Source organism: Perissodus microlepis, chromosome 7 (genome assembly GCF_051167445.1).
Source record: "Perissodus microlepis isolate ML-2025 ecotype Zambia chromosome 7, ASM5116744v1, whole genome shotgun sequence".
In the NCBI taxonomy this organism is placed as follows: domain Eukaryota; kingdom Metazoa; phylum Chordata; class Actinopteri; order Cichliformes; family Cichlidae; genus Perissodus; species Perissodus microlepis.
Genome location: NC_140467.1, coordinates 60,670,758 through 60,684,526, shown reverse-complemented (window position 1 = coordinate 60,684,526; position 13,769 = coordinate 60,670,758). Strand labels below are relative to the sequence as shown.

Below are 13,769 nucleotides of genomic sequence, written 5' to 3'. Positions count from 1 at the left end.
AGTGCACTTGATTAACTGATCATCAGCAACTGTGAGCATGTGCTACAGGCCTCAGTTAGCATGTTAAAATATTAAAGTTCATGACAGCTGCCCTCTTATTCACAAGTGGTCACTGCGGTTGTCCCAAGTTGTAAATATCTGGGTTATACAAAGTTACTGTCAGATTACAGATGTGCCCTTTTTTAATAATTGACCCAACCCTGGTTATGTGCTTTGTCTCAGATCCTGGAGCTGATGCATCTCTGTGTGGTATGGCTGCCACCAGTGCATCAGGTACTAATGCAGTGCGTTATGGGACTATGAGGGAAAATGTTATAAACCTGGAGGTGGTGTTGGCTGATGGGAGCATCGTACACACTGCTGGGAAGGGCCGCCGTCCCAGGTACTCACCAGGCAAATGTGATGTATCGTTATGATCTTGAAAGCCTCTTACCTTTGCTTCTGTCTTGGTTTCTCTCCTCAGGAAGACGTCAGCTGGCTATAACTTGACAAACCTGTTTGTAGGCTCAGAGGGGACCCTGGGGATCATCACTAAGACCACATTACGCCTCTATGGCATCCCAGAGGCCATGGTGTCAGCGGTCTGCTCATTTCCTTCCGTCCAGGCTGCTGTAGACAGCACAGTGCAGACGCTACAAGCTGGAGTACCCATCGCTCGCATCGGTGAGCAGGAAACTTGGAAATAATGCAAAATAACGGCACACTGTGATGCAGAGGGCTCAATGTTAAGGGATAATTCTGGATTATTTTGAACTGTTAAATACGTATTTGCCTAATGATGTTAGCAAAATGCACTCAAAAACAAACATTTCAAACATTGCCAAAGTTTCACAGAATAAGGTCTGTGTATCAAAAGTTGAGGGTCCAGTACTCTAATGTAGAAAGTTCGAAATACTGTTTAAAGGTGAAAATGGTGAAAACATAACTGATCACTTAAATATTCCTTATTTATGTGTTTCTCTCAATTCTATTATTCCCATCATTATCTTCACTGTAAACGCATTGTTTCCTCTCTTAGCGTAAGCCTCAGTCGTGGAGAAAACAGACACATAAAGATTTATAGACATAATGAGGAAGAGACAAAACTTTATTGCTCTTTTCAGAAAAGCGATTTTTGCAGTGGTAGTGGTAAAACGGTCTCTGAGTCTGACCTCATTAGCTGTTTCTGGGTCCAAACTCTGCTTCAGGTCCCAAAGTCAAACAAACACTGCGGCGTCACTGAGATTTACAAACTTTAATAAAATGATCAGTGCAACAATTAGGTTTAACATCCAGGCATCCATGAAAACAGGATTTATGAAGTTTAACGGAGTTCAAAGTTAGCAGGGAGTTAGCTCACTAGTTTCCATCTAAACATGATATAACATGTTCTGACTGAGGGATTTCTGAAAAATTCAAACGTACAGCTCTGCTATCACTTCCAACATAAATGAAGACAGAAAACTAAACAGCAGTGACGTTTGTAGGGTTACTGAAGTTGGACTAGCTGGTATATAAAGTTGTGCTACGTGATTGCTAGTGACACAGCTATGTTAGCATAACATAAACACAGTAATGCTGGAGGATGAACGTTAACTTTTTTCCACTCGTTAACGTGAGGGTTCCCAATGATTAGGGACAAATGCAATTGCATGGCAGGATGCTGTAAACGGACCAAACTTGAGTCAGGAGAACAACAGAGATAATCCATCCACAATACGAGGTTAGTCATTCATATACTGCTGCATGGGCTGGGCTGTAGTTGCATTGTAAGGTTTTAAAAACTGATCTTTAAAATGTATAGTGGTAATAAAACCCGAGAGAGGCCGACAGTGATCACTGACTGTTTTTAGGGGCTTGTTCAGATTAAATAGAACAAGATACAAAACATTAAAATGTGTTAAAACACAGCAGCCTTAATAAACGCAGAGTAGTTTAGGACCCGGAGGCAGGGTTCATACAGCATCACTTAAAGACCGTACAGAATCCAGGAGGGAAGAATTTATCCTCAAACTAGAGATGAAAATGAGATCAATACCAATTATTGACAGCTGGAACGTTCACAGCAATGATGCAAGTGAATGACTTTAGATTCATCTTACCTACATTTCCTTTAATCGTGTGTTTGTCCTGTGTGTGTGTGTGTGTGTGATCCAGAGTTTCTGGATGATGTGATGATTGATGCGTGCAACAGGTTCAGCTCTCTGTCCTACCCCGTGACCCCAACTCTGTTCCTGGAGTTCCACGGCTCAGAACAAAGCCTCGAGGAGCAGGTCAAAACAGCCGGTGTGTGTGTTTGCTGATATCAGACCAGATGTTCTCCCATTAGATAAAGCAGTTTCTGAAAGATATTGAGCTTTAGTGTTAGTTTCCCAGATATGGCCAGGACATGAAAAGTAAAGAGTCATGAAGTCAGTGAACCATTTGTAAACATTTCAGGATCCTCGGTTTTGTTGTAGACTGTCGTAGATGTTAACAGTAGTCAGAAATATTTGTCTGTGAGGGGATGTGTCCAACAAAGCTTATTATTATTTGTAAACTGGTTGGTCCATCCACTGGATCTCAGGACAGTGCTTCTGAAAACTGCTTAACATTGACATAACAGTAGTGTTGTGGAAGTGGGAGCAGATTTTCTCTCTTTGGTTAAAGTTTGGATGTAATGTGATTTATTGAAAGCAAGCAAACTCCCATTGAAGGTCAGTGTGTGTGTTTCTACAGAGGACATCACTCAGAGTAACGGAGGGTCAGACTTTCAGTGGGCTCGAGATACGGAAACACGGAATCGGTTGTGGAAAGCTCGTCATGATGCCTGGTACGCTGCTCTGGCTCTCAGACCGGGCTGCAAGGTAAACAAAGTCACCTGCTTCAGAGACCGGACTTCGAGCATGATTTTCTCTGTAGGTCGATTATTTTCATTTCCATCAAACAATGTGGCATCCTTTCTTTCCTAAGACATTACCCAGTCCATATCATTATAGACATCCAGCACGATTTTTTTCCATTGAGGCCTCAAAGTGTTCCTTTAATTTTTGAGCAGTGAACTAAACAGTGCGTGGTCGTATCTTATTGGCTACTGCAGTTCTTGTTTGTGTTCTGTTTGCTTGGTATCTTGAGGTTAGAGGGTCCCGCTCCTAATAAACTATGGAAAAGGGAAAAAAATGTGTGAGAGTCTGTGCTGTGCCTTCTTTCTCTCCTCCTCTGCCGTCCAAACATTTATGGAGCTAACTGTACACTAAAACACCTTTCCTCGGCACTAACACTAAGGAAGGTAAAAAGAAGAAGGTGTATTACAGCGTGAGAGGGCTCTCGTGTTGGGCAGATGTAATATTGCTCCAAAGGGATTACACACAGCCTGCAGTGTGATATTATTATAACTTATCACTGCTGTGTGAAAACTCAGTACCATTCGAGTTGAGGTTGTTGGATATGTTGCCTTTTAATAGTGAGGCTTTGTGTGACAGCGCTGTGCTACACCAACACAGTCACTGCTCGGAGGCACTTTTATGTCTCACTTTATTAACGTTTTAAATCCTGAAGATTGCACAAGACACCTGCTTGATGCCTTTCCAATATCGTGACCTTATCTTCCCTGTGTGTGTGTGCGTGTGTGTGTGTAGGCCTACTCTACAGATGTGTGTGTTCCTCTGTCTCGACTGCCTCAAATTATTGTGGAGACAAAGGAGGACCTGATTGAGAACAGACTTACAGGTGAGCACACTTATATCCACTTGACTTCACGCTGAAAGCGCACCCACAGCTGAATTTTACACCATGTTGTTCATTCAAGGCACTTGAATCTCTCTTATTCCTCAAAGCATTTATCTTTAATGTTAGAAAAAAATAAAAGAAATTCATGAAAAGAAAATAATTTCTTTCTTTTTGGGATTTCAGTGAACCAGTTTGAGTGAGCTTTCTGGTAGCTGGTCAGCTGACCCATGTGGTGGAGTAGAGAAGCTGCAGGAAGGTTGATTAAAACGTGTAGTTTGAGGTGCATATTTTAACTGAAGGAAGCACTTTGAGGTCTAAGGGATCAATGAATGAGACTTAACTCCTAATACTACAACTTTTAAATACAGGAACTCTTGTTAAGCTCCAGAATGTAGGAGTCATTCTGGTGTAATTTAAAAATGCTTTTACGACATAGATCCACTTTGTTTCAGCTTCATCTTTACTGTGAGGAACTGAAATTATTAAAAAAAGGTTATTAACTGCAACTTTTTGTGTATATTGATAAAACATCAGCCAATAAAGTATATCTTTATCAGAATATATAAAATCCAGTGTTGAATAACACCAGGTACTGTCTGTAAGGCACACTCAGTTTCCTCAACTGTGTCAAAACCACAAACCTTAAACATGTTTTTTATTTTGGGAAAGAGAATAAATTCACAGGAACCCCGACAAGTAAGGTGGGTAGGAATTATGTTGGAGAACCCGATTATCTCTCACACCACTGATCACATCTTTCTTTTTTTTTAAACTGACAAAACAAAAACAAGACTCAGACGCACTGATGCATCAGGAGAGCACAGAAGAAGAAAGTGATGTAAAAAACGGATGTTTTTTGGCACCGTATTGAATGTGGATGGCTTCTGCCCTCAGGTCCCATAGCAGGCCACGTGGGCGATGGGAATTTCCACTGTCTGATGGTGGTGGATCCAAACGACCCCGAGGAGATGCACAGAGTCCACCTGTTCACTGAGAGACTGGCTAGGTATGGTGTCACCTCGCACTCACTCACAAATCTTCTACCAATCAGGATTTCACTTGTTTTTCTGGAAGATTGTCGCCATCCATCGAGCCGTTCACTGCTTCAGGGTTGACAACAACAGGATGTGAGGACACAGTTCATATCTGTGACTCATTCATACAAATAAATGTACAGTGTTTAATCAGCAGATATTTTATTCTAGTTTGTCATTTTTATTATGACAAACCTACAGTAAGCAGACCTCACTCTAACTGGAGTCCCTGTATGGACATATCTGATGGGTAATACAGTTGTCCAGGAAGTTAAGCTGCATCCATTTGAGGCGACTCGCACTTGACACGCTGCTTTGAAGCTGACGGTTGGTCACTAGCCTGTCATATGTTGTCTACCCTCTCATGTTTTAGTGAAAGTTATCCCGCGCCCCCACTGGTAGTTGCGTCAGGCGCTTGCCTTGAAGTTAATAAAAGTTTATCTTGTAATGTGTGCAGTTCTCATTGCCAGTATTTTGTTTTTGAATGTTGTTGGCTATCTAATATGGCCTCTGGTATCGTTGTGCATTGCTTCCTATGTGGACTCTCCCACACAGCACATACAGTTCATGCCTACATGGACCTGCTTCAAGTAGAAACCAGCCCTGCATTCTGTGCAGCTCGAGGAGAGACTTTAAAGCTCCGCCCACCCTCGTGACTGAGCTCGCAGATGTCGTTAACATGATCAAAGTGATAAAATGATTACAGAGTAATCTTGACTGTTTTTAACGTGTATCTGAATGAACACTCCTCTGAAAAGGTTATTATCGCATACAGTAGTAATCAGCTACATGATAACACTGTAAAATTACCATTAAAAAACATTTATTGTACTAGCAAAAGACATAGACAGGAGCCTCGAACCACCTGACAGCTGCTGTAATGTTTTATTTATACTTCCTTCAGATCCCATCAGACAGACACACACTTGTTCTTACTAACAGTAATCTCCATTTTTTTAAGTCTTATTGGTTGAGCGCGTATGCCTCATGTACCTGTCAGGCAGCCTGGCCTCACTGCTCCATTTTAGCAACTTTCCTTGTTATTACCTTCATTGTCAGTCTCTCTTCAACACGTTTCTCTTCACCCTAATCCTCCCCACACTCGCTGTAATCCTCCTTACTCCGCTTGCTTATCTTCAAACAAATTCCTCCCCGTTGGAATCGCGCTCTCGCCCATCTCTCTCGGTTAATATTGATTCCAGAGGGCCAAACGTTTAAGTCTTGGGACTTGCAAAGACTTGTGGGCTGTCTTTCTATAGATGGAGGGTTTTAGCTATATACCAATACAATCTTCTCAAAATCTGTTTTCAAAGACTTTAAACACCACCAGCTATGCCAGGGTCAGGCTCAGACCACAGAGGGTAATGGCATAGAGGATTAGATGGAAGAAAGCCACAGCTCACCTGAATTAGACCTGAGCGAAGGCAGCGGAGACTCCAATGCACGAAACAACTCTAACTCCCGTCCTTCTCCTTTTAAGCCATCTTTCTTCTGATTGGCTGCCCCTTTTCCAACAGCAGGTGGGTGGGGCTTCTGTGCTGTGGACCACGAATTGGCCATATTAAAAATATACACTCTGTATTGCGTCATATAGAGCCAAGAAAAAACAGCCTGAAGCCTGAGCTTCTTTCGTATGAATGTTTGTGGATAGAAAGTGAAAAATTTTGAAACATTTGTAAAGGTTTCAGAAAACTTTCAAACTTTTTGCTCCTAAAAAATGTATTTGCTTCTTGCAGGCGAGCCTTGGCCATGGATGGTACGTGTACAGGGGAGCATGGAGTGGGTTTAGGAAAAAGGGCGTTGCTGTGCGAGGAGATGGGGCCTGTGGGCATCCAGGTCATGCAGAGTCTCAAGGACGCCCTCGACCCAAACACCCTGATGAATCCTGGGAAAATCCTGCAGCGAGAAGAGCCATGAGCAGCGTGTCCATCTGAGTGATTACATCATCAGAGTGAAGTTTGTGGACGCACTTCTGTTAAAGGAGCACAAGTGGTTTAGAGTGAGCAAACATATGAAATCATTGAAGCAGTGATTTACAAATTCAGTTAAATCAAGAAAGGTGTAGCTTTCTTGATTTAACTGAATTTTGTGGGATTTCTCATGAATGTTCCTACATGCACCAGAAAACCTGACTCTTGGAAAATGATGAGTGTTAATAAAATCCTTTTTGCTAACTCTAAATTTGAGTTTTTAAGGAAGACCTGGTCTGTTGTTGCAGACCAGCTTTATGTAAAGATGATCTTCCACAGATCCTTTCTTTTTGTGTCATTAAAATTAATGTCTAATATGTGGAATCACTCCAAGTGCTGTTGAACCTGTTTATTGTCTGCTGAATACATTTCATTGAAACTAGACACTACAGTTTATTATGCTTTTGCTTTTGTAAACACTTTACCTAACTGCAGATGAGCATTTTGACACGGGACTCCATTATTCTATTGATTTGCATAGCTGTTTAAAGAGTATCTAGAGTTCAGCGACTATATGTTGTATACTTTAAATAAATCATATGCAATGGTTTCAGTGAAATCCTTGACCATGATGACCTACATAAAGAAAAGCTGCTAGTAAATGAAAGATCTGTCAGCGCGACGGTTTGGGGATCAACTACGACACGAGTTACAGAAAATTACAGAAAAAGTTCCATGGCTAATTGGCCAGACTGTCCTGTGATTATAAAACTGAAAGTTTTTGTTAATTCACAGAATGTAATGTAGGATGAATGTCCATGGGTGAGGTCTGCATCAGCAGTAAAAGCTGAAAAACCTGTTAAGATTTAAAAGTCCAAAATCTTTGCCCTCTTTCACATTTTTCAAAGCTATACAGTGGGACAGATCCATCTTTGACGACCTGATTCTAGACCCCAGGCCTTATCTTTGACCCCCCTGATATAGGTTGTCAGGAGGTCATTAATGACAAAAGTACAGTAACTTCTAATAATTTGGAGCGCTGCATTTGAGCTCTACAAAGTTGGCTATTGTTAAGAAGCTACATAAAAGTGAGAACAGTAAACATGTTAGCTTTTCAGCATGTTAAATTCATTTCACTGTCCGCTAACCGGAATGGAGGCAGCTTTCAAGGAAGCGAGCAAACTTCAAGTAATTTAAATTGCCATCATTTGGATTCACTGCGTTTTATGTCACAAACCATTAAACAAGAAAATTATCAGAGCCAAATGAACCTTCGGGCTTCTTTGTACCTGGATTTCTTCCTTCTGTCTGTGATGAAGCAATGCTCTACACCACCACACGGTGTCAGTGGTGCATCCTTGAGAGACAAACCTGCAGCGTGTCAGCCAGAAGATCAAAATATAATGCTCATTTCTGCCTCGGCAGCTTTGTAACTATTGTTTTCCCAGCTTGCAGCCACTAACTGAACATTAAGAAAGATGTGAAGAGCACTAACACACTCGCACAGCCACTGAGCTACAATCAAATCTCCTTTTAAATAAAAACACTGTGTGACTTTGTTATAGCTCACTCTGAGTTCTGTTTATTTTATTCTTATTGATTTGCATAGCTGTTTAAGCAGTCTACAGTTCAGTGACTATTTCCTGCAGCCTTTCTAATAAGTCATATTTGTTTTCAGTGAAATCCTTGACGATGGTTCAGGAGGCCTTTAAAAAAGATGCATTGAAACTTATAATTAATAACAACCACAAAATGATCACAAAGAGACCATGCATTCATTTAAAAAGACAAAAGAAGAAAATAAACAAGTGCAATATACATTCTAAAGTTATATTTCATGTGGGTTTGAAAAAAATCCACACGCAAAAGAAAAACGCTATTTTCTCCCCCTTTTACCTAAAAAAAATATACAAATATAGCACAAATGGGCTGGTAATCCAGATTTCACCACATCTGTTAAGTGGCCTTTTATGACTAAACTAACTAATGATGATATGTTGAGAATGTTATTAAGGGTGTTAATGAATCCTTTACTTCATTAGGGTATTTTTGGTAATCCACTCATTGAGAGTTATGGTTTAGTTATACTTTAATAAACAGATTTTTGACTCAGATTCTTCACAGCTGCGGACCAAACATGTCAAATTTGTTAACATTAAATAAAGTTAGAAGTCACGTTTCCTTTATAAATGTATATGGGCAACTTGTTAAAAGGTGGCACTAAAATTTTCTTGGTTATTCGCTGGAACTATTAAAAAGAAAACTGGCTGAGAACCTGCTTACACTGTGTTTTTGTGAGCTTGATTTTTGTTTTTATTATACTGGTGCAGTGTGTGTGTGTGTGTGCGTGTGTGTGTGTGTGTGTGAGAGAGAGAGAGTGAGAAGCAAGGGAAGCATTTTAGTTTTACTAACAAGTTGATTTCTTATCCTCTGTGTCAAAAAGCAGTTTTTCCTCTTCTAATTTGTACTTCCTGTGTGGAGACTGTGTAGCAATCCTTGTTTCTCTTATTCATTTTACATTCTGTGTGTGCTGCTGTCTGTTATCAGTGTTACTAAGATCTCATGTTAAACCTCTACACCAGTGATTTCTACTCATTTTGGGCCTTTTATCCAGACCTGTCATATTAGTATAATCACCAACACACTGCTCATGTTTCAGTGTTTTATATTTATCTAACATGGCTCATTATCCAAAAACCCATGTTGTTATTTTTTTTGCTTTGTTATTATATACTTTACATTTACTTAACTGTTTTTACATTTTGAATGCTGTCATCATAACTGTTTTGATCGTTTATCCATTACCTTTATGAGCATTAATACTGAAAATCAAAACTACAAGTGAATTAAATATTTCATTTCTAACTGACTAATTGAATCCATATTTGCTTATTTATTACTTCTTAGTACTGCATTAGAGCCTATCACAGCAGCTGTAATGGGATGAGACGTGGGGCTATTCTGAAATTAATAAAATAAATAAATAAAAATCTTTATTTTCTTTGGGAGAAAATAAATTTTACATTTATATTTATTATTTCTGTGTGTTGTTCTGGTTCCCATATTCCTTGAATTTGCAGGGTCTGGACAGCAGCCTTTGTAATGTTATAGAATATTCAGGTTTTTAATCTTCCTCTAAGATTTCTCAGTGTTTTATTATAAATGTATGACTTTAAGCCCTAAAAAACATTTTTCTCGAAATATTACCCCCAACTCCTTCTACCCAGTTTTTTTTAAATTATTGTTAGTTCATGTGGAGCCCTCACAGTTTGTGTTGTACATGTACAATGACAATAAAGGGCTATTGTAGTCTATATTAATCCTTTATCTAGAACAGTCACAATATGTCATCATAACTTGGTGCCTTTAGATAATTATTTATTAATAGTAGCTAACCATGGAGCTGTACATTACCACTGTTTCTTTAACAATGTATTCATTAGCCTGATTTAATAATGTGGCCTGTATTTTGACCTTTGCCCCTAATTTCAGAGATTTTTTACTTTAAGCTGTATTTTTGTTTTTATCCCTTATTCCACTATTTTGCAAAGGTGCTTTAAATCAGCTGGAGCTGATTGTGTGTGTCTGGCTTTGTGTGTGTTTACATGCCTGTGGAGCAGAGAGGGATCCATTTATAGGCTTGCTGTCATTATAGCGGGATAGATTAACACCTACTGTACTGTAAGTACTCAACAATAGTTTACCTTATTGGGTAGTAAACCCAAGAAGGCTGCACGAGTCTGACTTTGTTTTACTGTGGAAGAACAAAGCGCCAAGGAGAATATAACCAGCCTAATTACACACACAGACACACACATGCAGGATTAAACGGAGCAGGCCTAATCCCAAACCAAACATGGTCACCAGTGATCCCAATAACTTAGCATACAGGATGGTGGCAAAATCTGTGAATAGCCTGGTAATGACATCAGTCTGCAGGACTAAAGACTTAAAGCCTGACCTTGTGGGGCAGCAGCAGAGGAGCATCGACGATGCAGAAGAAAAGGGGTTAATTAATGTTTTAATTAAGAATTTAATCTGAGAGGGGATTCACCAACCCTTCAGATATATTCCCAGAATGTTTTAATCCAGACTCTTTAAGACCTGTGACTGTTTATATACAGTGCTTTCCTCCTCAGTGCATCACTGTAAATGATAGTTTTATAATGGTGAACACAAAAATATGATATACAGCTCTGGAGTTGTAAAAACAATAGAGTTCAAAGTTTTAACAAACAAGGACTCCCCTTCATAAACCTCAAAGTGGTTCGGTCCACATCCTGCTGCATCTTTTACCTTGCAAAGGTGAACTGAAAGGATGTCAGTGGAATTAAACATATTAATGCTGCTGTACGGACTTTATTCTGGAGGTCAGCCCACCATGAAAATCATCAGAACTTAAAGACTTGACTGGATTTTTTAAATCATTTTCAGACTGTTTCGTGACATTTTTTAATTTCTCATATAGATAGTTATTCCTCAATTCGTCCAAAATCCAGCACGATACCACGATAACCATAAAGTGACTGTCTGATAATGTAGAAACTTCATAGCTAGAGCCGATATATCTGTGACAGGCCAGATACTGGACGATAACTAACGAGCGATCTGTCAGAGCAGTTTAAAATTATTCTGTCTTTATGTATTTTTATGTCAGTTCTTTTGTTTCCTTTGTTTGTTTGCTTTTTCTTTCGGCTACCTGGTGCGTTCCCCCTCCACCACCGTCACACCTGTCCTGTCCTAAAATGCCCCATAATCCAACATGTGAAAAAAAAAAAGAAAGAAAAACAGGCCAATCCCATGTCGGGGAATTAGAAACGGCGTGCATCTGTCTCCCATACTGTCTGTATTTATGATCCGAGCCTGCGCACTAAGCGCGTCCATTGTCTGGCCAGCAGCAGCAGCAGCAGCGGCTGAGGCGGAGCGGAGAGGAGCGGAGCGCCGATCTGAGCGCAGGGGAGCGGCTTCACTGTGACCCCGATCTCCGGGGGGTGGGAAAAAAAAGCGAGCCCACCAGACCGGACGGACGACGTCATTTATTTGTGTGTGTGTGCGCGTGTGTGTGTCAGAGACAGACCGTCGTTTTGCTGGCGGTCAGACAGACAGCAACAGTTGTCACGATGTCTGAGATCAGATGAGGGCAGAGCAGCGGAGGGAACACTGCGGCGCTGCTGTGATCCGGGCCGGCCGCCTGCGATGAGACAGCCGCGTTAACCAGCCGGGACAGCAGGGCAGCAGCGCGGCGCGCGCATCTGTTCGCGGAGCGCGGATTTCGGCGTCAGTCAAACGCTCTCCGCTCGTTCCTCCCGGTGGTGTGTGCGGGTGAGGTGAATCCAGACGTCAGGGCTGGCTCATGTTCCGCTCAGCAGGGAAACGGGCTGTTGCGTCTGCGGAGAGTCAGAGCTGACGAGCCTGCCGACACACACGGACGGATAGGCAGGCAGGCAGGCAGGCAGGCAGGCAAGCCGACAGACAGACAGGAGCGAGGGGAGGGGGGCACAGCCTGCCCTCTGCGGATCGAGCCGAGCCCCCTCCTGTACCCACCCAGAACCCCCACCCACTCCTCTCCCCGCTTTGGATGGGGGGAAAGCAGAGCACGGCGGGGCGGCCCCGGGGTGCTTTTCCCGGTGTCTCTACGGATGACAGCGCGGTGCCACCCTCGGCCCACTTTGGTCACTACCGGCCGAGCGGCACCATGGGCCTGCGGAGCCGCTCGGTGAGCTCCGTGGCTGGGATGGGCATCGAACACAGTCCCGCCGTGCCCTTCGGCTTCTACACCCCAAGAGGAACGGACTCGGATCGAGCCGGAGGGGGGTCAGGGGGCACTACCGCGGCCCCTCACGGGACCGGCTACCAGGACACTGGGGGCGGAGGGCACCACACGGACGGGGTGCTGTATCTGGGGTCCCGGGGGTCGCTGGCTGACACCTTGCCCCTGCACATCGCACCCCGCTGGTTCAGCGCGCACAGCGGTAAGGTCTGCAGGCTACACACACACACACACACACACACACACACACACACACACACACACACACACACACTGTTAACCAGCAGATATTCGGGGGACGGCTGACGGATTAATCATCACACAAAAACGCACGAACACATTCCCACGGACACCTGCTCCTACTGCCAGACACCTACCTTGTTTACCTGCAGGTAGGCTGCTGAACGACACCAATGCGGTGCCCATAAATTTCACCGCAATCACGGGGAAGTTAAGCCCGAGGACGCACTCAGAAACAAGCAGAAAGGAGGCTTTTGTCTGAGAAAAATAAGACTGCCCTGTATGGAAAACATGTTGTGCTTCACGTTCTCTCCGCTGGCTGTAGGAGAAAAAAAAATCTGGGGCACTGGATGAATTTTTTCTGCAAGAAACTGGAGATGTCGATGTTTCATCATTGGTGATGAAATGTGTTTAAAGCTCATTTCTGTGTGCGGATGTTTTGGGGAGAACATAGTCACCGCTGCGCCGTCTGCGTAGGTCATTCCTTGTTGTGTGAAATGACTCTAATAAGCCTGTTGCCAAATCTGGCTGGGTCAATTAGCCCAGTGATTATAGGGGAGAGAGGGAGGGAGGATGGGGGGAGGAAGGGCTGAGAGGGCTGTTCATGCTCATCATCGGCTTACCACCCTGCACAATATGTCTGTGTGCGCCTGAACACAGCTGCACACTCACAGGTATATGTAGGTCTGATGTCGGGCGCCTCCTCACACTCACAGTGAATATCAGTTTGGCTGTTTCCTGTGGCGCTTAGAAGGAACAGCAGCACTTCAGAGACGAAAAAAGAATCAGCTGGCACATAAATCTGATCCTTCTGAAATCTTAGAGGGTCATTTGCACTTAGAAATGCCAATTTCACGGCTTTCAGTGGTGTTAAAACACAATTTATTGTTATCATCATTATTATTTTACAGCTGGTCATGTAACATTATAAGCTGTGTAGACCTGCCATGTCAAACTCATTTGAGTTTATGACCAAATCACATTGGTTATACATGGTTTATGACCATATACAACAAATGTGATTTCAGTTGATTAGTAGTATGAACTACACAAACTGAGTCATCTTTTTTAAATACAAGTGCAAACGTCTGGGGGTTTAGTGAGCCAACCTTACCCACCAGAAACAAC

At 42.4% G+C, this 13,769-nt stretch overlaps 2 protein-coding genes across 2 annotated transcripts in view; both read left to right on the top strand.

Annotated features, from left to right (window-relative positions):
- ldhd (lactate dehydrogenase D) overlaps positions 1-7,239 on the top strand; it is a 55,170-nt gene extending 47,931 nt beyond the window's left edge. Inside the window, exons 5-11 of the mRNA XM_084936378.1 lie at positions 223-382; positions 464-663; positions 2,137-2,265; positions 2,698-2,825; positions 3,597-3,687; positions 4,582-4,693; positions 6,458-7,239. Coding sequence (XP_084792504.1) covers positions 223-382; positions 464-663; positions 2,137-2,265; positions 2,698-2,825; positions 3,597-3,687; positions 4,582-4,693; positions 6,458-6,638 — 1,001 coding nt within the window. The 3' untranslated portion in view covers positions 6,639-7,239. The remainder of the gene's footprint in view (positions 1-222; positions 383-463; positions 664-2,136; positions 2,266-2,697; positions 2,826-3,596; positions 3,688-4,581; positions 4,694-6,457) is intronic.
- A 4,248-nt stretch (positions 7,240-11,487) lies between these two features.
- The window catches only part of znrf1 (zinc and ring finger 1), a 64,781-nt gene continuing 62,499 nt past the window's right edge, over positions 11,488-13,769 (top strand). The window contains exon 1 of the mRNA XM_084936379.1: positions 11,488-12,603. Within this exon, the coding sequence (XP_084792505.1) occupies positions 12,210-12,603 (394 nt within the window). The 5' untranslated portion in view covers positions 11,488-12,209. The remainder of the gene's footprint in view (positions 12,604-13,769) is intronic.